The sequence below is a fragment of the Hemiscyllium ocellatum genome, chromosome 7 (assembly GCF_020745735.1).
Source record: "Hemiscyllium ocellatum isolate sHemOce1 chromosome 7, sHemOce1.pat.X.cur, whole genome shotgun sequence".
Taxonomy (NCBI): domain Eukaryota; kingdom Metazoa; phylum Chordata; class Chondrichthyes; order Orectolobiformes; family Hemiscylliidae; genus Hemiscyllium; species Hemiscyllium ocellatum.
In genome coordinates, this window is record NC_083407.1 from 62,436,490 (window position 1) to 62,462,861 (window position 26,372).

The 26,372-nt window shown below is 38.7% G+C and overlaps 2 protein-coding genes across 2 annotated transcripts in view; both read right to left on the bottom strand.

Annotated features, from left to right (window-relative positions):
• Nucleotides 1-1,057: 1,057 nt before the first annotated feature.
• sp5a (Sp5 transcription factor a) lies at nt 1,058-2,901 on the bottom strand. Its single transcript, XM_060827912.1, has 2 exons — nt 2,691-2,901; nt 1,058-2,507 (listed from the first exon to the last, which is right to left on the bottom strand). Exons 1-2 carry the CDS (start codon nt 2,739-2,741, stop codon nt 1,431-1,433), a joined length of 1,128 nt encoding a protein of 375 aa, XP_060683895.1. The 5' UTR covers nt 2,742-2,901; the 3' UTR covers nt 1,058-1,430.
• Nucleotides 2,902-6,193: 3,292 nt separating this feature from the next.
• Nucleotides 6,194-26,372, bottom strand: part of myo3b (myosin IIIB) — a 568,489-nt gene continuing 548,310 nt past the window's right edge. Inside the window, exon 36 of the mRNA XM_060827913.1 lies at nt 6,194-6,241. The gene's annotated coding sequence lies outside the window, so the exon portion shown is untranslated. The remainder of the gene's footprint in view (nt 6,242-26,372) is intronic.

The window sequence follows — 26,372 nt, forward strand, 5'->3', positions numbered from 1 at the left end:
ACATAGATGCGTGTAAAGTTGAAAGAAAAGAAAACTTTAGTTTAAATACATTGCATTAATCCTTCAAACTACTTATCTAAGTGTAAAAGATTACTGGCAAATCTTAAGTTCCATAGCTTCCATAGATTTCATGCAGTTACCCTGTTTTCTTCCTGCGCCTAACTAGGGTCACTTATTCCTCAAGAATCAACAATAAAAACTGAAATCTTCAAACGCTTGGCCTCCACACGTTATAACCTATTGAGTAAATAGTGCCACAGAAGGTAGACATTGTGCGCCTATTTGAAGGGATCTTTCAACAATGATTGATACATCCAGTGATGAATAAATGTGCACCTCATTTAAGTGGATGACAATTTCATTTTGCTACTAGACCAGGTATTTATTGTGTAACCTCCATACGCAAAATTGCACAGCATTTGAATAGCAGTGCAAATTGAATTAGGCTGTGATTCAAAAAAGATTTTTGTTTAACAACTTCACACTTTTACTGCTGAGCATTAACTCGGTGAGGAAAATGCGAATATTTTCATTTGTCCAACCCACAGACCAAAAAAAAGTTTTGCTTACCTTGAAAGTTAAAACCGTCAGCCAGACTAGACCCATATATAAAACATTCACTAAACCATCACCAACTATTTAAACCCAGTGTTTCCCCATGCTAATACGGTTGTTACAATTGACATTCTGTAATCAAAACTTGAATCATAGCAATGGATAAACAATTTTCCATTTTTTGACTCGTGAACAGTTTCAAAGGAAATATAAACGCAAATGTGAGCTTTGTGAAATGGATAAGATGTGTAAAATTACTTAAAATGAATCTGTTCAGAATACAAAACGCCTATGCTTAAAAATATCAGGTTTTAGGATTTTCACCCTTTGAGAACACGTTCATAAAAATAACTTCGCGTACCCTGAATAATTCCTGTTGATATGAAACTCTTTTAAAGAGCAAAGACAAGAAAAGATCAAGTCAGACTGACCCAGCAGGGAGGAGTTTAATTTAAGCCAAACGGACTTTTTTTTATTTTCACACAGTAAAAGGTCGTTTCAGTTTACAAGAGTATGGAGTTTAAAAAGCATGCTAGAACTCCCCATTGAGCTTGGATAAAGGCAAAACACTTTCATTCAAATCAAAGCTATTAAATACTCTATGCACAGCAGTTCTTATCTTTCACCGAAGACGCCGTTGAAATCCTCAAGTTAAAGAACTTGTGTTATTTAACGTCCCTATAAATATATACAACTTCGTAACGAAGCATAGCGACCAATTGTGAAGTTAACTGAAGCACGTTATTAGAAAGTATTTACAGAAATACCTTCCGTTCACTTAAAATATTCTTTTTTTCAAGGATATTGCACCACCAAAAGCTATTAGTTGCATCAAAAGCCCACACAGTCCTGTTTCAGTGCCCCACCCCCACTGTTCAGTTGTGCCCTGGCATAATCCCGTCTTCCCTTTTCACATTTTCCACGCTAAGTTTTGTTTTTTTGTTTTGGTGCGTTTTAACGTGCTTCGCCAGATGGTCGCTTCTCATAAATCTCTTGCCACATTCTGGGCAGGCGAACCGTTTCTCCCCAGTGTGAGTCCTCAGATGCCTCTGGAGCTCGTCTGATCGAGTGAAACTTTTGCCGCAGAACAACCAGTTGCAGACGAAGGGCCTCTCGCCAGTGTGCCACCGCAGGTGAGCCTTCAGGTGAGACGTCTTGCCGTAAACCTTCCCGCAGCCCGGAATGTGACAAATGTGCTGCTTCTTCTTGCCGGGCTCATCCCCGCTGCTCGAAGACTGGCAGTTAGGACAGCGGCACCTTCTGCACCTCCTGGCAGTAGCCAGAGGAGACTTCGTGTGGAGAAGAGCCGCAATCTGGGTTTGATACTGGGCAAAGTCTGAGTGACCCAAAACCAAGGATCGTTGGAGAGGGAAGCGATGAGGTGCAATGGATGAGGGGTGGCTGGCGCTGCTACTCTGCTGTATGCTCCACCACGGGATGTCCTCCACTTGGTTGGGTGACACATGCCTGTGTTGATGAGAAAGTAGAGGGGATCCAGTTGGGACAAAGCCTGACATCGCTGAACTGATAGGAGTCGGCGTACCATAGTTGACCGCAGGGACGTAGGTTGGCTGGCAGCTTGAAGCTAAGGTCTGCATTGATGAAGGCAACATTTTGACGGGGGAGAGCTCAAACGGGTACGACGGCTCTGCCGGCGGAGTTAGAGGAAGTTCATGAGACCCATAAGATGCCTGGATATGAGGCGGTAGCTGATGAACCTTCGGAGGAGTTAAAGTTAAACTGGAGTGGGATGAGATTCCCCCTGGGTTAGCCGGGATCTCGTTACTCCAAGGGTGAAAAATGCGGGACGGGGAACTCAGGGTTGGATCGTAAGGGACCTGGAAAAGATCAGTATGCGTTGACCCAGTCTGCCCGATTCGGTTGCATGTTGCAGCTAAGAGGGCCAGTGGAGACTGCTTGGCGGACTCCGGAGAAGAATTTGGCGTACGATCCTGAGCAGTGAAACAAGAGGGGGAAGAAAAAAAGTTCTAATCAATTGAAACTTAGCAGCAAGGGTTCAAACTCTGTAAAAATCCTGATATAACTTTGTGTGGGAAGTACTTCATATACGTTTCAAAACAAAAAAAAACCCGTTCTGTTGTAACAAAACTTAATAAATGCTGAAAAGTACGAACCTGTAGAAAAGCTTGCAGAGAATCATTGCGTAGAACAGCCACAGCAGCCATTCCCTGTATCAATTGTTGAAAGGGAGACTCGATTCAAGGTTTCAAGTTGTACTAAAGGGAATCAGTCGCATAGAGAGCTTTCTTTCCTCCTGCTGCTATTCGGCGATATCCTTGGAATATCTGTGGTGGAGGGATCACTTTCTTAGAATTTGATAAGACTTTGGTAGACCGCCAGCCAGTCAGGAGAAAGATTGATGGCTTTGAAGTTTGCCGCTGCCCAATCATCAAAGAATAGCGGGTCTTTCAGAAGGGAAACCAAATCCTTTGAATACACAAAGCTCCTATGGCGTGTTTGTTGGTATGTATAAAAGAACTGATTATTAGGGGGGATGGTAAAGGAGGAGATAAAGGCGGGACAATTAATGAAGTAATCACTATGTGGGAAATGTATATACACAAATAATTGGATTTACGTGATCAAAGCACGGCTGCCGCCAGGAGACCATTGCATTGGATGTTTAAGTCATATGATTTTTTTGTAATTAAGGATTTGTTGCACAGCCCTAAGTGACAATATGCCTTTGTTATCTTCTTCAAATCTCTCCCAACATTATTGTGTTGATGACTTTTAGCAAATAAAAGCAATTGGAGATGAATCGGCCGACACGGCATCACGAACAGGATGGTTTTGCTTTGAGTGTGAAGGAGTTGCTTGCTGACTTGAGAAAAGTTTAATAACATTGCCGAGATTAAAATATTAAAGACACGCTGTCGACCAAACATCTGAAAAGGAAGAACCCTTTAGAGAAATTTAAAGTAAAATGCCACTTTCATCTGCGTTGGAACAGGAACATACACACACCCTCGCTTCCAGTTTTATAAAGGTGTCATTGTACTGGAAATATGTAACAAAGTGAATAACATCTCGCCGTTCATAACCATATTGTCAATTAAACTACACAGTGCCTACCAGACATAGTCAACACACCATAGTAAGTCCAAGTCATTTGCTTCAAGCCAACGGAAAGGATGATTTATTCCTGTACCAAATTTAACCCATTGTCGCGTCTGTATTTCAATAGTTTAACTAAATGAAAGCAGTAAGTTTTAATACCACCGAATCAAAACAGTGTAACGGTAACGAGAGAAACGTATAACTCTCGAAAACTTTGTCCTGCTCGCTAAAATGGTCACTCTATTGGAACGGCAAAAGCGTGAAGTTTTGAGACCCCGACTGGAGAGATCAGAGGCTGAATGTGAAGGCTGTTGATAGCTCTGTTAAGTCCCTTAAAGTGGTGGCAATGTGAAAGACTGCGGAGGCGGAGCAGCTCGGTTCAAGGAAAGTGGAAACAATTTCACTCTTCTCCGCCTGATCTCCGCCTTAAGCAGCTTTTCAAATACTCCAATCCAACGTTTGCAGCGGAGTCACTAGTTGATATCTTCACAGAAGCAAAATATAATGCATATTTGCATAATTTGTCAAGTCGACTTAATTATGCTAGTTATCATGATGAGATCAAACAAAAAATACGTAGTACTCCATAAGCTTGCTATCTATTTAGTATATCAACCAAAACCAGCGGTTTAATTAGTGGAAATAATTTGGACGCATCCATTTAATTGGGTAGTCTCATTCATCTTTTTTTTACAAATTAAACCAGTTAAACCAGAAATCACTCTTAAATTTATTTTAATGGGGCGTGCTGGTAATCTACATTGGCTGGAGATGGTAATCTGCGGATTGGTCTAAAAAGGACACTATACACTGATGTTGTCATGGGTCATGGTGTTAGCTTTGTGGTACATACAGAAATTTAAATATGAACTGATTACTAACGTTCAAGAAACAAGCTGAGACGCACATGTTAGGTTAACTTAAAAGTGTTCCTTTTTTAAAAAAGCTACGAAGTCTTCCTTCAGGTAACATGATACTGACAGCTGTCGTTAACTTCAATTGTATTCACATTGCAAACGAAATCCTTCTAAACGATAACACACAGAGATCTTTATCATCCTTTCCTGTAGCAACAATCGGTGTCCTCTCAAAGACTTTTGAGACTTGCATAGTTTTAAACGGGCGGCTCTTTTGAAGGGATTAAAGCGCCAAGTCCTCTCCCACGGCTCCAGAATCAGTCGTGGTAAGATGGGAGTTTCACGCTGTGCCAGGGTACTGTCAAGTTAATGCATTTAACTTGGGTTTTGCTCACTTGTTCTTTATTATTTTAAAACGTGCTACACATGAAGTGCTATGAGGACATGAATACGAAACTGAATTCCAAAAGAATTGTGCCACTAATGTTCAAAGGATGTACAGTGAAAATTATTTTAAAGTATCTTCAAACACAAAGCATCTTGCCTTTTCCGATTTCACAAACAAGTTTCGCATAAACAGCTTCACAAGATCATGGCAGTAAAACACAATCAGCTATTATTTTTGTTTATGGGTCAATGTAATTTCAGGCTGTAGTTTCCGCAAGACCAAAATAATATAATATTTAAACTTCGTAGGACGCTTGATTATTTTTTAAAAAAATGATATTAGTTACATTTTAATTTAATAGTTGCGATTTGCTTAGATAGATTGGTTCCTCGAAAGAAAAATGAGCAAGACCTGGATGTTTAAGTCTAAGCTTTTTTTTAATGTTATGTAGTTAAATTGGCCTTCTATCATACGATTTGTGCCTCTAGAAATATCTTAATAAGACCTGCTTGCCGATTTGGAAAATTGAATTGAATATTTGATAGAACTAAATCAGGAATAGCACAACTAATCCGGCAAATGTGGCACTATCGACATTAGGTGATATAAAAATTCAAATGAATAGAAAACTAGATATCATTGCATAGATCATTTTATTGAACTGGATGCTGTTATTGAAACATTGATTAGTACGACCAGCTTTCACACCATCAATAGACTACAAATGCATACTCATTGGAATAATACTATAATTCAAGTTCAATGCTAATATGCTCTGAGACGGCCAACATATTTTACATCACATCATGCTAATTAAAAGTAAATCACTCACCTGGTGAGTAAATCAAGGCATGTTTCAATTTAATAACAAACATGACTGTTGACATTCAAATCTTTGAACATTTGTTGCACAAAGTTTAATTTCAATCAAAAATGCTTTGTAAAAGTAGTTCAGATTTGATTACCATATGAATAGGATAGACAATACATTTGATCTTAGCATACATCAAGTGATGAAATTCAACAAGAAAATAGATTCTAAATGTATTTTGTTTTCATCCAAGTTACCACAAAATGAGACAAAAATTTAGTGTTTTGAATTATGGGATTCATTACTGACCCCATGTTACAAATAGTGCTAGTAATAAACTACTTGTATATGAGTGGCACAAAATGAGTAGCATGTGGCCTTGGATTCCAATTCAACACCAAAAGAAAGCATAATATTTATCACAAAAATCATCAGTTTACCTACTATTCAATACAACAATTGCATGATAATTGTTCAAGCTTACTTAAACATCTAATGCACAATTTGCTCATGTTGCTTGGCTTCAAATGCAAATGGGTAAAAGTTGATCTGAGGAAAGAAGAGAAACAAAACCATTTGGTAGCTCATCTTTAAAGATAAACAAAAAATACTTTGACAAGAATTCAAGCATTTTCTGACTCCACTATATTCAATTTTAATAAAGAATTTAAAAATAATTTTGTAAGAATGCTGTGTTACAATTCATTCATTCACTTCTACGAGAAATTATATTGGAAATCTAAAATAAGACCAGTAATGAAGTTGTAACACCTTTGACAGCTTGCTAAAAACTATCTATATATGTTCTACCAATAGATACAATCCATAATATTTTTAGGTTAATTCACATGAAAAAACATCAGGATTCGAACCATCAACACAAAAATTATTGGCACAATAAATTTCCTAAGGTAAGTACATGGAAGTATAGAAAATATATTCCTATTCCAAATGCAATGTATAATATGGAATCTGAACTTTCTTGCCACAGCAAAGAAAATGTGAAAGCGGATTGTTGTTCCTCTATTCTACTTCAAGGCATTTTATTTTGCTTTTTACTATATGATAAGAGTACAGGTTTTCATAAACACTAATTACTTATGGAATCAATCTATATCTATGTCAGTAAGGTTGGTGAAAATTGTGGGTCATTTTAAATACGTTAAGTGACACACTATCAATCATCATATACATACAATAGTACATGATTATAACTGTTGACTAACTAAGTGAATCATTGCATTTTTAATTTGCTCTTATACTTCAGAATTTGAATGGAATAAATTGTTTTCATGAATTTGGATTCAGGATATCAACTTAGACTTGCTTTAGTAAGGGCTGGTCCTATTTCCTGCTATTTCAAATCAATTAGTATTTATTTTAGCATGACAAACATGACTTGATACAATCATATATGGAATGCACATACATAAGTCAGGTTGTAGAACTAATCAATGATTAAATGGATTTCCAGCATTACCTCTAAAAGGAATATCCAATTAGAATTTTATTTAAAAGTTACAGAATAATCTTCATTTCACTATGGAAAACACTTATGTGTAAAATCAGCAGTTTGGATATAAAATCCCCAACTGCTTTATCTGACATAGAGTCATAAAGGTGTACAGCATGGAAACAGACTGTTCGCTCCAACTCATCCATGCTGACCAGATATCATAAATGAATCTAGTCCCATTTGCCAGCACTTGGCCCATATCGGTCTAAACCTTTCCTTTTCATGTACCCATCCAGATGTGATTTAAATGTTGTAACTGTACCAGTGCTCCACCACTTTATCTGGCTGTCTATTTAACCTATGCATGCCCCTCATGATTTTATACACCATCCAAAGGGTCACTCCTCAGCCTCTGACGCTCCATAGAAAATAGCCCCAGCCTATTCAGCCTCACCCCATACATCAAACCCTCCAACCCTGGCAACACCCTTGTAAATCTTTTCTGAACCATTTCAAGTTTCACCACGACTCTATGATTCTAGGTTTCACAACATCTTTCCTACAGGAGAGAGACCAGAATTGCATACAATATTCCAAAAGTGGCCTAACCAATGTCCTGTACAAACCGTAACATGACCTCCCAATGTTCTGATTCAATAAAGGAAAGCATACTAAATGCCTTCTTTGCTTAATTGTATGAATTACTGTTTATACATCAATGTAAGAGGTGTACTGGAGCGCACAATGTTCCATTGTAATATTAAAGTTGGTGTACAATGCACGATTAACAATATGATTTGGAATCATTTTGATAATCCCAAAACACTGTTCAGTATAGTCACTCCAAGCAGCATCATTTAAGCCACCTCATATGGATTGAAAAGGAAGGAGGTCTTCACTGAAATAATTCATTCTCAATGACCAGGATGATCCCCAAGTTGCTTCCAAAAATCTGCCACATCTACTCCTGTGTAAGTTCACAGGATGCTATAAGAGTCAATTTCCTTCCCTTCCAATGTCAAATGAGTAAAAGCACCCACTTTTACTTTCACAACTGGATCAGAAATTGGCTAGCTGAAAGAAGACAGAGAGTGGTGGTTGATGGGAAATGTTAATCCTGCAGCTCAGTTACCAGTGGTGTGCCACAAGGATCTGCTTGAGGGCCACTGCTGTTTTGTCATTTTTATAAATGATCTGGATGTTAGCGTAGAAGGATGGGTTAGTAAATTTGCAGATGACACTAAGATAGGCAGAGTTGTGGATAGTGCCGAAGAATGTTGTGGGTTACAGAGGGAAATAGAAAAGCTGCAGAGCTGGGTTGGGAAATGGCAAATGGAGTTTAATGCAGAAAAGTGTGAGGTAGTTCTCTTCGGAATAAGTAACAGGAATGCAGAGTATTGGGCTAATGGTAAAATTCTTGGCAGTGTAGGTGAACAGAGAGATCTCGGTGTCCAGGTGCATAAATCCCTGAAAGCTGCCACTCAGGTTGATAGGATTGTTAAGAAGGCATATGGTGTATTGGCGTTTATTGGTAGGGGTATTGAGGTTCAGAGCCATGTGGTCTTGCTTCAGCTGTACAAGATACTGGTAAAGCTGCACCTGGAGTATTGCGTACAGTTCTGGTTACAGCATTATAGAAAGGATGTGGAAGCTTTGGAAAGGATTCAGAGGAGATTTACTAAGACATTGCCTGGTATGGAAGGAACGTCTTATGAGGAAAAGCTGAGGGAACTGAGGCTGTTTTCATTGGAGAGAAGAAGGTTGAGAGGTGACTTAATCAAGACGTATAAGATAATCAGAAGGTTAGATAGGGTTGACAGTGACAGCCTTTTTCCTTGGATGGTGATGGTTAACATGAGAGGACATAGCTTTAAATTGGGGGGGGAGGGGTGATAGATATAGGACAGATATCAGGGAGTATGAAGGGCATGGAAAGACCTGCCAGCAACAGTAGCAGACTCGCCAACGTTGAGGGCATTTAAATAGGCATTGGACATACATTTGGATGATAATAATGGAACAGTGTAGGTTATACGGGTATCAGATTAATTTCACAGGTCGGCGCAACATCGAGGGCTGAAGGGCCTTTACTCCCTGTAATGTTCTATGTTCTATATTCTAACTGCAACCACGAATCATTTCATAATGAGAAGAATTTACTCATCCCACTACTGTACAGCACAATGCATTAATTCAAAATTGTGTTGTACTTTCATAGAAAATGACCAATGGATTTCACTCAATCTACATAAAGATACAGATTGACTCATGACAAAATAGTGAGAAAATAGCATCTCTAAAAATTAAAGCAAATTTAAAAAATCAAAAATGTATTGAAACAGAATGGAAGAACAAAAGAAAATATAATGTTTCATGACAGACTCTGCTAGATTTATTTGGCAGTTTAACTGTCTAATCATACTATTGTACTTAGTAGATAGCTCCTGATATATTTTACAAAGTGGAGAACTAATTTTCTATAAATATGCTATTATATATAATCTGAAGGGATTTCGAGTTCAAAATTAATTTATATTTCCCAAATTACATTGATATCATGGTGATTTTCTGCACATTGACTGTAGTCTACCGAGTCTTGCAGTTGCAACTTCAGTGCAATACTTAAGATACATATATTGAATTATTTTATTAAATAAGCATAACATTTTTTGAGGTAAAACACTACTCTGGCTTGAAACTAGGGAATTCTAAGCACTTTGGTTCCAAATAAAAGATTTTTTTTTGTTGCCTTTTTGTGTAGGAGCAGATAACTATGTGTATGATATGGGTTGGTAATTTAAAATTGCCAAGGGCATGAATTAAATCTGTGCAGCCATTTTAGAAAACATAAAAAATTACGTTCAGTTCAGATCCGTCCCACATGAAGGAAAAGTCAACAAAATCTCAAATAAGTTACTTCTCCATTGCATTTGGTTAAATCATGTAACATCACCACACGCCACCATCAAAAATTAACTGTAAGTTGTCAGGCATTAAGATTGGTTTAATTGTTTTGTTCTTTGCAGTGAAGGAATTTAAGTTATAAACCAAGTTAAGACAGAAGATAGCATAAATCCATTGAATTTGGAAAATACATTGATTTCAATTATATGTGCATAAATATGACTGAAGACATGTTTGAACATTTACAGACCCTAATGAAATATTCAGACTAAAAGTGATGTAACTAAAATCTCTTATCCAGTTATACACACTTGTGCATCTTTCTTGGAAACTGGATGTAAAAGCTAATATTTTAATTCCTGTTTGAGATAAAGTCCTGCCTTTGGAATCCTAATACCATTTGTTTGCATTTAATGGTTTTGGTATATTCTATTGGGCCTAAACTCATTAATACACCAAAGCACACAAAAACTAGCAGTATACAGGTTCGAGTATCAGAAAAGAAAGGCCAGAAAACTGAATTAAATTTGCCTTTGGCCTGCATCAGCTTAATTCACGAGAGCTGGAGTTACCAAGCAGATATCCTAATGTAATTTAGAATGCAGGCCTAACCAACTTTGCTTGACATTGTGTGGGAAGGGAAGCAATTTGGGACCGAAAAGTATGCTGCTTCTGACTCCACAAAAATGAATGACCTCAGTATTATCTTCTGACAATTGGCGGGAGAGGATCAAGTGTGTTAAAGAGTTGAATGCAAAATGCACCTCCCCCAATACTCTATATGAACATGACACCCAAATACCTTGTGGAGAGGTGAAACATTTTCTTAACATAATGGGACTAGGCTCCCCATTTCTCAGCAGGCAGGAAACGTGACAAATAGAAGGGGAACGACAGATTCTGGCATTGCAGGGAATAATTGCCTTTGTCAACACTTCTTTTGGGCTCAGAGGAATGGGAGCACTTCTCTGATTGATAATAGAAGTCTTAGATCTTGCCCATCTTTGATTCCTTTCCTGCCCTTGATTGGGATTCCTCCTGTCATATCCACATTGCAGCTTTTCTCCCTGCCTCTGATTATGGCTTGTCTCCACTCCCCACTTAATCACAGTTTCTCTCCACTTTCCTGATTACCAAGGACTGTCCATAAGTGTCTCTAGCTGTGTTCCCTTATGGTCGGTTGTGTTCCCTTATGGTCCTGTTCAGTATTAGCTACTGGTCTGCCTATTCATTTGGCCAGATGTAGGATGGGAAATGAACCAAAAAGAAATTATGAGATCCAAACAATAATCTGGCAGGATCACCTCATCTCCAGCCTCACTGAATGCTTCACCTTCTGCTTAACTCTGTCTGACTCCCTATAAATAGCCAGGCCAACATTTTGGGTTGTATTTTAGAAAGGCCTGTGGCAATCCCTTTAAGAATCACCAAAATAGCAGCTAAAGACCAGGCATACTAGTTAGATCTTGTGCCTACTTACAGTTCTGAAAATGTTAGTGTCACCACCAACTTCACATTCCCCTCCAAGCTGCTTACTGTCCTGATTCAGAAGTATATTGATGTTCCTTCTCAGTTGCTGGGTTAACATCCTGGAACTCCCTCACGAAGAACATTGTAGGTCAACCTAAGGTTGGTTTACTGCAGTGGTTCAAGAAGGCAGTTCATCACCACTTTCTCAAGGGCAACGAGCTATGAAAAATAAATGCTGGCCAGACAGTGACACCTATGTCCCATGAGTGAACAAAAAAAATTGTCATAAAGTAAAAAAAATCTAGGTAGCTAAAGTACCAACCCTGTAATGTTCTTAGTAGATTGTATGAAAATAGTCAGAGAGAAAACAAAACCTTAGATTCTCTCATGGTCTCTGTCCAAATGAGCAGATGAGATTACAGCGTCATGAACAGGTTGCAAAAGTGAAAGTCAGATCTATTGAAGTATTCAAAGCGTTTCCCTTTAAACTACACACTGTGTGTAATTACTGTATAAACATTGATATGTTGGTAATTTACTCACAAAATCTTCTTTCTACATTGTTTCAGATGTGCTTCTTTAGCAAATTAATGCATTTGAAAACTCTCTTCAACTGTTTTAAACTAGTATTCAGTATACAGCTGTCACATGTGGTGACAACTCATTTGAGTAATAATAAGTTTGTTCAAATAAAGCTATCGTGCATGATAGGTTAAAGTAAAATTAACCTCCCTTTTTTCCTTTCGATAAATTTGACTTGCTTGTTCCACTTGCAACCAGAACCCTCTGGTATCTTAGAAACAGTTATTCATGTGTTATATTATCAGGATGTTTAACTAAAGGATGCATTAATGTAATCCTGTCCTCACCTGAAGCTCACACACAACCACACACTACCAGGACTGGATAAGAAAGGGTCAAATTGAAGCCAATTATCATCACCGATTGCTCTTCTCGCTGAGGTTAATCAACATAACACAGCCCTGGGATTTAATCTGCTATAATCCATTACTTACTATACCATTTGTGGTTATTTGTTTTCTGGATAGAGGTGACAGAGAGAAGGCCACAGTTATTGCCAATCACCAGCTGGTCTGAGAAATTGGTGAAAGCCACTTCTAGAAGTTATTAGCAGCCAACCACAAATAGTTAGATTGGAGTGACATAGTCAAAACATACATGAGTGACAGGTTCAGTTTCTGAATGGAGATTAGAAAACCAATTGGGTTTTAATACACTCAAAGCTTTTACAGTTATTTTCCTGGTGCGACAAATTACCAGAATTATTGAGTTAAATTTCACTATGTGGTAGAATTTGGATTCAAAAACACAATATTGCAGCATAATAAGTATTGTGCTTGTTTTGAGGGCATTAAATACAAAGTTAAAATCACAAACACCAGGTCCAACATGTTTAATTGGAAGCATTAGCTTTTAGAGTGCTGCTCCTTCATCAGGTGGTATACAAAAATATAGAAATGATGTCAGGAGGCTGAAACTACAATTCTATGATCCTGATTTCAATCCTTCTTGAATAACAAAGAATTTATGACAGAAAACAGACAATTTTATCCAATATTCCATACTAGCATCCCCCCCCCCCACTATTAATTACTTAATCGCTTTCCTATTGTTTTTCCCTTATGTGCTTACTAGGATCCTGTTAAATGCATCTGTGTCAGTTGCTTTATTCACTCTATTTGGTAGCAAGTTCCAAATTCTCACCATTTTGTAATTGCAGAAGTACCTAATTTGAAATAAACCACTCTTTGAGAAACATTCTAAATGAGCAATTAGTACTGAACAGTTCAGGTAAATTAAATCTGAAACCAGTCTATGTTATTTCTTTATATATGAATATTTCCCTTTCTCATGATCCCAGTGTAGCCTTTGAGCTATTGGTGGTAGTAGTGCAGAAGTGATATGAATTGTCATAACCTCCAAGTTTCCTTTCTTTTCATGTGATCAAGGATTTTGTCCCCATTACAGACCTTCAACTCATTATACACTGCAACTGGAACCCATAGAAATCAGGAACAAGAACCATGCATGGTCCAGCAACGTATTCAGAAAAATGAGCAAGCACAGCAGGTCACTCTATTTGAAGGCATTAATCAAAGGTTTGGCTGAAGAAAAGTCATAAAATGGTTGAAAGATGGAAGGGAGAAGTCGTTGAAGCTCCATCCCAATTCTGCAAATCTCATTAGCTCCTGAAAACCATAGAACCCTTCTGAAAAGAGCACTTGAACAAAATTATGGCATAAAACCAATCTGTAGTTATTTTATTGTTGCCAAGCAACATCATAAAATGTTAATGTTTAACCTCAGACTTGTTATCCTTCTGAGGGTGTTAAAATCATTTTTGTATTTCGTGTAATCATCCAATTGTTAAGCTTCCTTTTTGATATGCTTACCAGGAACAAATGCTTTCTGAGAACATTTTTCATTGCTCTCAGATTTAACCTTTAACCAGGATGTTCAGTGTTCATTACTAATACATTCCATTTGAGATAAAAATTCTTTGGCAAAGTTTGTATATTCAATTAGATTGTTATGAAAAATGATGCTAATGTCTTGTTAATCACATTTGGTAAGGTTTGTTAATATCTTAATTTAAGGTTAAGAGAAACAGGAGGTGGCAATTAATTATCTAAGCACGTGTAAATAGGAACAGCAAAGACACTGAGGGTGGGATTAGAGGGGTGAAACTGAGGAAGTCAGTAAAATCACTCAACCGAAGAAAAGATATATGTGCCTTTATTTCAATCTCACCACTGGCTTAGATTCTAATAACAAATAAAAGAATAAAGTGTTTGCATTTTCTCTGCATCATTGTTTCAGTTTGTATCCTTGTTTTTCAGTCATTTCAACTGGAACATCTCGAGAGCCACTCAATTCAGGAAAGGAAGATGGAAAGTTACAGTTTTGGAATCAAACAAATTGCTCCAAACCTAATAATTCTTAAGTTTTATCTTCATCTTGTACAAAATGGCCACCACATAGCTTTTATTCAGCTGACTTGAGGAATTCGTTTCTTCCATAGATTTATTCCATGGTAGTAAATGTTTAAAAATAGAAGTCTGTATTTGTGCTCCTTAGTTCTCTTTACTTATGTCCCTCATTCTCAAGTCTATAAATACACCAATCTGGCAGAAGGTTTTGCACTGAATTATCTGAATTGTAAATTTTGACTAATGTTTAAGGAATCAAAGAAAGTAAACATTTATTTTTAAAATAAGTACAAATCTCAGTCCAATGTTATTGCACTGTCAGGCTTAAGATGTGTTGAGGTTTTTACTAACTTTTGTTTTCTTCTAAAAGTAGTTCTCAGCTGGATGAAAACATTAACCACAACTACTATGATTCTATAGAGATGTGGAGATCATTGACTACCAATTTTGCAGGACTTCCTGCATAAAACATTGTTTTACAGATGAAGATGACTTGGTTCTTACTTTATAACTCAAGAAGTATTCTGATTTCTTGCCAGAATCATTATTCTACTGTGAGTGTAATGTGACTGGTTTGAAATCAGAAATGATTGGCTAACAATCACTTCAAGACATTTAATGTGACATAGAACATAGAACATAGAACAATACAGCACAGAACAGGCCCTTCGGCCCACGATGTTGTGCCGAACATCTATCCTAGATTAAGCACCTATCCATGTACCTATCCAATTGCCGCTTAAAGGTCGCCAATGATTCTGACTCTACCACTCCCACGGGCAGCGCATTCCATGCCCCCACCACTCTCTGGGTAAAGAACCCACCCCTGACATCTCCCCTATACCTTCCACCCTTCACCTTAAATTTATGTCCCCTTGTAATACTCTGTTGTACCTGGGGAAAAAGTTTCTGACTGTCTATTCTATCTATTCCTCTGATCATCTTATAAACCTCTATCAAGTCACCCCTCATCCTTCGCCGTTCCAACGAGAAAAGGCCAAGTCCGGGCGGCCCAGAGGTGTTCTCTGAAGCGTTCCGCAAGTAAGCACCTCTGGGCCGCCCGGACCAACCAACCCAACCACCCCGTGGCTCAACACTTTAACTCTCCCTCCCACTCCACCGAGGACATGCAGGTCCTTGGACTCCTCCACCGGCAGAACATAACAACACGACGGCTGGAGGAGGAGCGCCTCATCTCCGCCTGGGAACCCTCCAACCACAAGGTATGAATTCAGATTTCTCCAGTTTCCTCATTTCCCCTCCCCCCACCTTGTCTCAGTCGGTTCCCTCAACTCAGCACCGCCCTCCTAACCTGCAATCTCCTTGCTGACCTCTCCGCCCCCACCCCACTCTGGCCTATCACCCTCACCTTGACCTCCTTCCACCTATCACATCTCCATCGCCCCTCCCCCAAGTCCCTCTTCCCTACCTTTTATCTTAGCCTGCTTGGCTACTCTCTCTCATTCCTGATGAAGGGCTTATACTCGAAACGTCGAATTCTCTATTCCTGAGATGCTGCCTAACCTGCTGTGCTTTAACCAGCAACACATTTTCAGCTGTGATCTCCAGCATCTGCAGACCTCATTTTTTACTCGAAAACTACATTGTAATATCCTTGTATTTGTTCCTCTACATTCATTCTACGAAGTAATGGGCTTTAGACTACACTGCATAATGTAATTGCATCCTTACAGTTACTTTGCTTTAGTCAAATTGATTCTGTCTTTCAGTCTTCTGAGACATTCTCTTTCTCCAGCACTGCAATGCTCTCCTTAATCAACAGTACCACTCTTGCTCCTTTTCCACTTTTACTTTCTTTTCTGGATGCTTTGTACTGATGAATATGTAACACCCCGTCCTGCCTTTCCATGAACTAGGTTTGATGTCAGCATAAAATTATGATCTACATGGCATTAAGCTTTGCAACTCCTCAAACTTATTTACTATATTTTGTGCATTCATGCACATGAAGTGTAACCCTCATTTAGACTTCATTACTGTCTCATTTACTTGATCCTCGCCTATTGACTTTCTATTCTCTAGAATAATGCTAGAGAAAAGAGCTGTCAAAGGGTCAGTTAGACTCGAAACATCAGCTCTTTTCTCTCCTTACAGATGCTGCCAGAACAGCATTTTCTCTTTTGGTTTCAGTTCAGATGCAATCTGACTGGCTTGTACAGGTACTACCTTTCTCAGTGATAGCCCCAGTATCCTTAGAGACTAAAGCCCTCCTCTTGCATTGTCCTTCCAACCACACATTCATTTGCCTTATCTACTATATTTGTACACACTTGCACCTGGCACCAGGAATAAGCTGGAGATTACTACTTTTGATGTGTTTGCTAATTGTATAATGATGATGTGCAACACTATCTCTCATTCATCACACTTAACAAACTCTTCAGTACATATACAAGGCTATGATTATTGTCTATCATCCAGTCTTGGGTAAATGTTAACTTACTTCATCTAACTTTAGGGTTCCCAAAGCAATTTCCATTGGAGCTGCCATATATTCCACTAACTCCATTACTCTCCCATTTTTTTTCCTAATCAACCTGTTCAGAGGTGTTATTACACATCTCTGGAGCAGGTGGGACTTGAACCTAGCCCTCTCACTCTAGGAACAGGGGCACTACCATTACACCACAAGAGGGCTCTACATTACTCTCCCAGCAATTTCATCAAAACAGATCAGATGGTTTGCATCATTGATGTCCTGATTGAACTTGTAGGATTCCAACTGATTGCCCTCTTTTCTCAAGAGTAAACAAAAGCAAAATTTGACACAGAATCATATTGCGGATAACCAGTCTTGTTATGAGTCATGAATGATGATGGGCAATTAAACAACTCACTGAAGGAGGACGTTTCACAGACATTCCCATTGAAAGTGAGGGGAAGTGCAGCACATCCAAACTAAAGTAAGGTTGAACCATTTGCAGCCATCTTCAACTAGAAGGGAGAATGGTCAAACCTGTGATGCCCTGTAATTCAGATGTAAGACTTGAGCCAATTTGATTACCTGCAGGATATCAAGAAAGAGCTGAAGTTCTGGATACTGTAAAGACTATGGGCCCTGACAACAGTCTATCAATAATAGTGAAGGCGTGTGTTCCAGAACTAGCCCAGCCCCTAGCCAAGTTGGTCCAGTGCAATTACAACATTGGCATCTACCCAATAACGTGGAACATTGCTCAGGAATGTCTCATCCACAAAAAAAGGATAATTTCAACCCACCCAATTAGTACCGATCAGCCTATTCTTAAACATCAGTAGAGTGAATGAAGGAATGGTTGACAGTGCCAATGGCATTTACTCAACAGTAATCTTTTCAGTGATGATAGGTATGAGTTCTTCCAGGCCCATGTGGTTCCTAACCTCATTCCAACTTTGGTCCAAAAATGGACAGAAGAGTTGAACACGAGAGGAGGTGAGTCCCTGATATCATGACAATATTTGACAATGTGTCAGCAAAACTGCTTCAATAGGAAGCAAGCCAACACTCTCCACTGGTTGAAGTCACATCTAGCCCAAAGTAAGATGATTGAGGTTATTAGAGGATAAACATCTTGGCCACAAGACGTTGCTACAGGATTTCCTTTGGCTGTTATCCGAGGTTCAACCATCCACAACTGCTTTATCAATTACACAGCTATCCATTCCATCAAATGGGGATAATACTGTCCAGCATTATTCGGGATTCTCCAGATACTGAAGCCATTCATGTTCAAATGCATCAAGAGCTGGATAACATTCAAGCTTTGACTAATAAGTGGCAAACAACATTCACACCACATGGTGCCAGACAATGACCATCTAAAATAAAAGAGAATCTAATCATCATTCCTTGACATGTAATGGCATTATCAGTGCTGAATCCCCCACCTGGGGTTGGGGGAATTGGCAGAGGAGCATGGAGCAAGGTTACCATTGACCAGAAATTGAGCCAGCCGTAGAATTACAAGGACAGGTCAGAGGCTGTGAATTCTGCAGTGAATAATTCACCTCCAGATTCCCAAAGCCTGCTCACCATCTACAAGGCACAAATTAAGAATGAGAGAAAATATTCTCCACTTGCCTGGTTGAGTACTTCTACAACAACACTCAAAATCTGACACTATCCACAGGATTGGTACCCCATCCAAAACCTTCATCATTCACATCTTCTGCCACTGACGCACAGTACAGTGGCAGTTTTGTGTACCATCTGCAGCAACTCACCAAACCTTCTTCGACAGCAACTACCAAATCCATGACTTCTACTAACTAGAGTGACAAGGGCAGCAATTATGTGGGAGCACCATCTGCTTGTTCTCTCCAAGCCACACTCCATCCTGACTTGGAATGGTATCTCAGTTGCTTTCATGTTGCTGGACCAAAAGCCTGGAATGGTGTATATAATAGCACTATGTGTATACCTACACTTTATGGATTGTAGCTGTTCAAGAAGACAACTTACCATCACCTTCTGAAGTTGTATTAGGGATAGGGAATAAATGCTGGCCAAGCCAAAAACACCCACAAGCCTTGAATTAATGAATAAAACTTTTGATGAAAAAGTTAGATGTTAAGGAGTGTCTTAAAGAAGAAAAGCAAGCTCGTGATACCACTGGTTTTATGAAGGAATTTTAGAAATTTGTATTTCAAGGCTGTGCAATACCATTAGAGTGATTATGATCAGACATGGTCAAGAATCGAAAATATGACGAACACAGATCTTAGACAGTTGTGAAACTGGGGGACATAGATTGAAAAGATAGGAAGGGGTGAGGCCAAGAGTAATTTGAAAACAAGATGAAAATTCTAAAAATGAGAGATTGCTTAACCATTAACAAACTAAGTCTCTATCTCTTTTAGTTTTTAAATCAAACATAGGGATGATTGGTGAACAGAACCTTATGCGAGTTAGGATATTGGCAACAAGGTTTAAATCATGTTAATGTTATGGAGGGTTAAACGTGAGTCCAGTCACAAGTACACTAGAATAATCAAAGTCATTGAAGGTTTTAGCAGGATATAATTTGAAGTATGGGTGAAGATGGGTGATGATTTCAAGGTGGAAACAGGCAATCATAGTGATGGTATAAATATGTGGTTGGTCAAGTAAAACACCAAAGTTGAAAATGTTATGGTTCAGCTTCAGAAAGTTGCCAAGGAGAGAATTGGAATAAGTAACAAAAACAGACACTGCTGAAAAAACTCAGCACGTCTGGCAGCATCTGTGGAGAAAAAGTAGAATTAGGTGTTTCAGGTCCAGTGACCTTTGTTCAGAACTAGGAATAAGTAGTTGGTGAATGGAGTTTCTTTTCAATCACATTACCGGGTGTAGACAGGTTAAAAATGATAAACATATATACCTTACAGTTATCATAGTCACAGAATATCATTTCTGACTTTGATAGATCATCAACTGCTCAATGTTTAAGACTATCCCATTTCAGCATAATTATTGTTCAAGCTTATGTAAGCCTTTATTATTAATAGACTCAATTACTCCAATTCTCTTCTTTGTTGTCATCAAATTTCTACTTAACATAATGTCCAATAATCCAAAACTGAGTTGCACATATCTGTCACACATCAAATTTTGTTAACGACCATCCCGTGTTTGTTTGCTGTTCCCCAAAATTTCAAATTTCAAATTTTTATAGATCTAAGTTTGCTCGCTAAGCTGGAAGGTTCGTTTTTACATGTTTCATTGCCATACTAGGTAATATCAGTAGTGAGTCTCTTGTGAAGCACTGGTGCGAGTGACCCACTTTCTGTTTATGTCTTTAGGTTTCCTTGTGTTGGTGATGTCATTTCCTGTGGTGATTTCATTTCCTATTATTTTTCTCAGAGGATGGTAAATAGTCCAGAAACACTAGCCATTCTCCCCTACATCAAAGACATCTTGGAAATGACTGACAGACTACTCAGATCTCGGCATCATGGTAGCCCACAAACCCACCAACATACTAAAATAGCAGCTCACGAACTTGAAAAACCCAACACAGACAACAAGCAAAACTAATATCATTTCCAAAATACTTTCCAAGAACTTTAACAAACACTACATTGAACAAATTGGCAGAAAACTAGCCACCAGGATACATGAACATCAACTAGCCACAAAAAGACATGACCCACTCTCACAAGTATCCTTACATACAGATGAGGAAGGTCACCACTTTGACTAGGACAAGCCAAACAGAGACATGCACAAGAATTTCTAGAAGCATGGCATTCCAACCAGAACTCTATCAACAAACACATCGACTTGGACCCCATTTACCACCCTCTGAGAAAAAGTACAGGAAATGACATCATGACATGTACTGACATCACCACAGGAAATTATATCACCAACCCAAGGAAGCCTAAACACATAAATGGAAAGTGGGTCACTAACACCAGTGCTTCACTGGAGGCTCACTGATGATGTTACCTGGTATGGTGACAAAACATCTGAAAACAAACCTTCCAGCTCAGCAAGCAAACTTACATCCAGAACCTCAACGTCAGCTACAAATCTCCTCAAAACTCATTAAAGTATCATCTCTCAATTCCCTCTTACCTCCTTAGATCTGTAGCATCCTCCAACTCTCTAACACCACCAAACATGTCTCTCCCATTCCACTCCCCACCCCTCCCCGGTGACTGCTACTGATGTTTGCCTTCTTCCCACTTTCTGGTACATAATCCTTACAGCCTTTGTCTCATTGCCTCTTTTGCTTTTTAAGATCCTCTTTAGTAACCATCTCTTTAATCAAACTTTTGTTTGCCCCTGTTAATGTCTCCTTTGATGTGATGTGTATTTTTGGCCTCTCTACACAGCTAGACATGCAAAATGTTAGTATTTATTTGTAAAATTGTAAATATGTGACCATGTGAATCGTGGAACAGTCTGAAGTTTCCAAAGCCATTCTTGTAAAAGGTAATTGGCCTGAAAGGGATAACTCTGAAGCCTTTGTCTGTCTCTACCCACTGAGATATGTATGACAGTGTTTGAGTTGAGCTCGTCAGATCTAGCTGTCTCTTGTAGATGTTCTGATTTGTTAGTCTTACCTGCAAACATATCAATTTGGTTAACCGGGTATCATTCAAGAGATACTTGTATTTTCTATAAGTGTTGTACTGAAGAATCTAATTAGGCTAAAAGCTGATTAGTCCTCAGGATCTGATAATCTATATCCCAGAGTGTTGAAGGAAGTAGCTATAGAAATGATTGATGCATTGACGATTATCTTTCAAACTTCCATAGACTCTTCGAAGATCCCTGCTGGTTTGAAGCTTTCAAATGTTATCCAATTGTTTAAATAAGGAGTAATTGAAGAAACAGCAAATTACAAAGCCATCAGCCTTACACCAGTGGTAGGAAAAATGCTAGGCCGATCGTAAAGGACATGACTTATGGACACTTGAATAAAAATGATCTGATTGGGCAGAATCAACATGAATTTGTGAATGGAAAATCCTGTTGACATTCTTGTTGGAGTTTTTTGACAATGTTACAAACAAAATTGATAAAGGGATGTTGATGAATATACAATGTTTGGATTTTCTGAAGGCTTTTGATAAGATCCTCCACACCAGGCTGTTTACCAAAATTTTTGAGGAGAAAGTGAAGACTGCAGATGCTGGAGATCAGAGTTGAAAATGTGTTGCTGGAAAAGCACAGCAGTCAGGCAGCATCCAAGGAGCAGGAAAATCGACGTTTCGGGCATGAGCCCTTCTGAAGGGCTCATGCCCGTAACCTCGATTCTCCTGCTCCTTGGATGCTGCCTGACCTGCTGCGCTTTTCCAGCAACACATTTTCAGCTGTTTACCAAAATTGCATGGTGTAGCACTAATGTAATGGCAAAGATTAAAGATTAAAGATTGGGTAATAGAATTAGAACAGAGCATCAGAAAATGTGTGTCATTTTTACGTTATGTGGAGGTGCAGATATTGAACTGGGCTGGACAAAGTTAAGAATCACACAACACCAGCTTATCTTTCAACGGGTTTATTTGGAAGCACCAGCTTTTGGAGCGCTGCTTCTTCATCAACTGGCTGTGGAGTAGGATAATAAGTCACAGAATTTATAGCAAAAGTTTACAGTGTGATGCAACTGAAACAATATATTGAACAAATCTAGATTGTTAAGTCTTTCATCTTTTAGGCACAATCTCTCATGCGCACTCACATTCACACACACACACACACTTTCTCTCTCATATGCATGCACACACATATATAAGTCTATGGGATGGAGATCCAAGATGGCGGCGACTCAGCAAGTCTGAGTTTACAGTGCTCTTCCCAAAACCTGGGTAAAGTGAGTTACTCACCCCCACCACACTTACCAAACCACCCAAAAAAATTTTCTAACCTTAATTAGCTGTTTACTATTATATTTAAGCAGTTTAATATTAAGTGGATAATGAGTAAACCAAAGGGATCCCGCAGCTCTCAGAAAACAAAGACCCCTCCCCCACCCTCCTCTCCTCCTCCGGCTGCAGCTGATGTAAAAACAGGCCTTGAAGAGATGATTGCCAGGTTGGAAACGACACTCGTCAATTTCATTGCAGAATCCAGACAGAGATGGAATGCATTCGAAGAAAAGTTACAAAAGTACAGCCAGGCTCTCGAGGAATTACAGGGCCGAGTGAAGGGGGCGGAGCTAAAGGCCACGACCTCCGAGGCTGCAGCACAAACAGCTGCAGAACAGGTGCGAGCTCTGGAGCAGAGAGTCTGGGCCTTTGAAATCTACATCGATGACCTGGATAATAGAAATCGGAGAAAGAATATCCGTCTTCTGGGCCTCCCTGAACAAGAAGAGAAGGGACAGTTAGTAGTATTTCTGGAGCGATGGTTGCCCCAGCTTTTAAACCTGGGGGCTGAAACTGACCGGGTAAGGGTGGAGTGGGCCTACCGGGTCGCAGTACGCGGATCTGGCCCAAACCAGCGCCCACGCCCGGTCCTGTTCCGGCTGCAGAGTTATAGGGAGAGGCAGATACTCCTGGATGCCTCCAGAAATCTTGGAAAGGATCCTAAAGCTATGATTCATGAAGGATCCAAGATTATGTTATTTCAGGACTTCTCCCCGGCTTTGGCACGAAGGAGGAAGGCGTTTGATGAGGTGAAGAAATGTCTAAGGAACTTAAATATTCAATACACCTTACGCTACCCAGCGACGTTATGCTTTACCCACGAAGGATCCGAGTATAATTTTAGATCACCAGAAGAGGCTAAGGAACTTTTAGACTCGTTTAAATAAATCGTAAGAGACAATTTATGTTGGCTTGCCTCTTCCACACTCCGTGGGGAGAAATGGATACTTTACTCTACTTTACTTTTGCTTCTGGGAGCAGGGTTGTCTTCTCTTGCTATTTTATGTTATTATACTTAACTGTAATTTGTTGGAGTTGTAATTTTATAGTTATGTGTGTTTGTACGTGGCATTGATGCTATCAGATATACTCAGGTATGGGTGGGGAGGGGTGGGGGTGGGGCGCTCACTGTCAACTCTAGCTCGGTATTATATCTAAATACTATTAAGGAGCGCCCGGGTCAAGGGTGGGACACTGTTTGGGAGAGGATATGGTGGACCTTTAGAAAGGAAGTAAGGCCCCCTGAGAACAAGGGGGAGGATCTCCATTCAAACATGTTTTATTTTTTTTGTTCTTATTGTTTGGAAATAGTTTCCTTTTTATTATACTGTTATGAGTGTATTAGAGAACATTTTCTCTTGTTTGAAGGATGTAAGTGACTCAACTATACACTCTGGATAATTGTGGATTATATTAGTAGTTAACTGAGTTTCATTGTTTTTCTTTCTTCTTTAGTATCATTCCTTTGAATTTTGATGATTATATATTTAAGATCTATTTTTATATTAATGTTTGTGCTTGAAAGTTCTGTTTATTTTTGTAAATCTGTCAAAATATTAAATTTCTAATAAAAATATCTTTAAAAAAAAATAAGTCTATGGGATGAATTTGTGTTTGCAGAATTGTATTTGCAGACACATTCTATTTTGCTCAGAAAGCATACAATCTGCAAGTAGTCAATCAATTTAACATTTCATAAATTCCTACTTTGGAAATCAGTCTGACTCAAGATTGGGATACAGACTTTAACCTCATACTTTTAATGCATTGTCTGAGCTGAGATGTCACCTTTTTTTATAAGTTATCGTGAGAATTTGACTTAAAAGGAGTTCTGGGATTTACATTTTAATGAAGTGAAACCTGCAACCTATTCCAAAAGATGAAAGGATAAACAGCAATCTAGGTTTGTTCAATGTATTGTTTCAGTTGTATGACACTGTAATCTTTTGCTCTAAATTCTATGTCTTACGATTCTGCTCCACAGCTGCCTGATGAAGGAGCAGTGCTCCGAAAGCTAATGCTTCCAAATAAACCTGTTGGACTATAACCTGGTGTGTGGTTTTTAACATCTTTACATTGGCAGCCTGTGACTGGTGGGGTACCTCAAGGATGAGTGCTTGGGTCTAGCAGTTGACAATATATATTAATGATTTGGAAGGGGACCAAATGTAAAATTTGCAGATGAAACAAAGTTTAGCAGGACTGTATGTTATAAGGAAGAATTTAAACTTTTCAGGAAGATCTGGACAAGCTTAGTGATTGGGTGAGAACATGGAAAATGGAACATAATGTGGAAAAATATGGGGTTATCTTAAATAATAGAGGTTTTCTTAAATAATAAGAGCTTCTAACACAAAAGGATTGGCTATTCTAGTCAATATGTCATTGAAAGCTAACTTGCAGATGCAGCAATTAGGAAGGCTGTTGAATGTTAGCCTGAATTGCAAGAGGATTTTCCTGCAGGAGTAATAAAGTCTTGGTTCAGTTGTATGAGGAGCTTGGTTAGACTTGGTCTATTTTGGTTTGTTTATCTCAGGAAAGATATTATTGCCACAGAGGGGGTACACAGAAGGTTCACTGGACTTGAATACAGGTTTGTAGAACTGTCCTTTGGAGACAGATTGAGCAAACTGGACCTGCATTCTCTCAAGTTTCAAAGAATGTGAAGTGATCTCATTGAGGTCTATAACAGTAAAAGGATAGACAGAGAAGATGCAGGTAATACGTTTACTCTGGTTGGAGAATCTGGAATCAAAGTGTAAAATTTAAACATAAGGGAATGCCATTTAGGATCAAAATGATGAGAAATTCTTTTACATTAAGGGTGGAGAATATTTGAACTTCTTTGTCCCAGAAGGCTGTAAAAGCTCAGTCGTTGAGTATATTTTAAGTAGAGGTTATAAATTTTTGATTATCAATGGTGTAAGGGTTTTGGGATAGTGTGGATCAGATATTGATCAATCATGATTATATTAAATGGCAAAACATTATCAGTAAGCTGAGTGGCCTACTCCTGTTCCTATATTGCTAATATAGTTAACTAGTCATAGTCTAACGTAACCTGTTATGTTAGTTCAGATGAAGAAAATACTGGAAAGATTCAGCAGACCTGGCAGACGTCTGTGTAGAGAGATCAAAGTTAACATTTCGGATCCAGTGACCCTTCTTCTTCACTGGATCTGTGACGTTATCTCTGATTTCTCTGCACAGTTGCTGCCAGAACTGCTGAGTTTTTCTAATAATTTCTGTTTTTATTTCTGAGATCCAGCATCTGCGGTTCTTTTGGTTTTTAGATAAGTTAGTTTAGTTTAGTTAAGGTATATAAGTTATTATGTAATAAAATGCTTATTGTTACTCAAGTACATGCTGCTTCAATCAAAGTCAGAATAGTAGTTCATCATTCACCACTTATTACTGGTAGGTGCTACAGATGATTATTACAAGACAGACTTGTGGCATCATCTTCCCAAAGAAGTTTCTAGAAGAAGCAGATTCAGGTATCACTTATCACATGGTGGCAATATGCTGTGAGCTGGTTCTA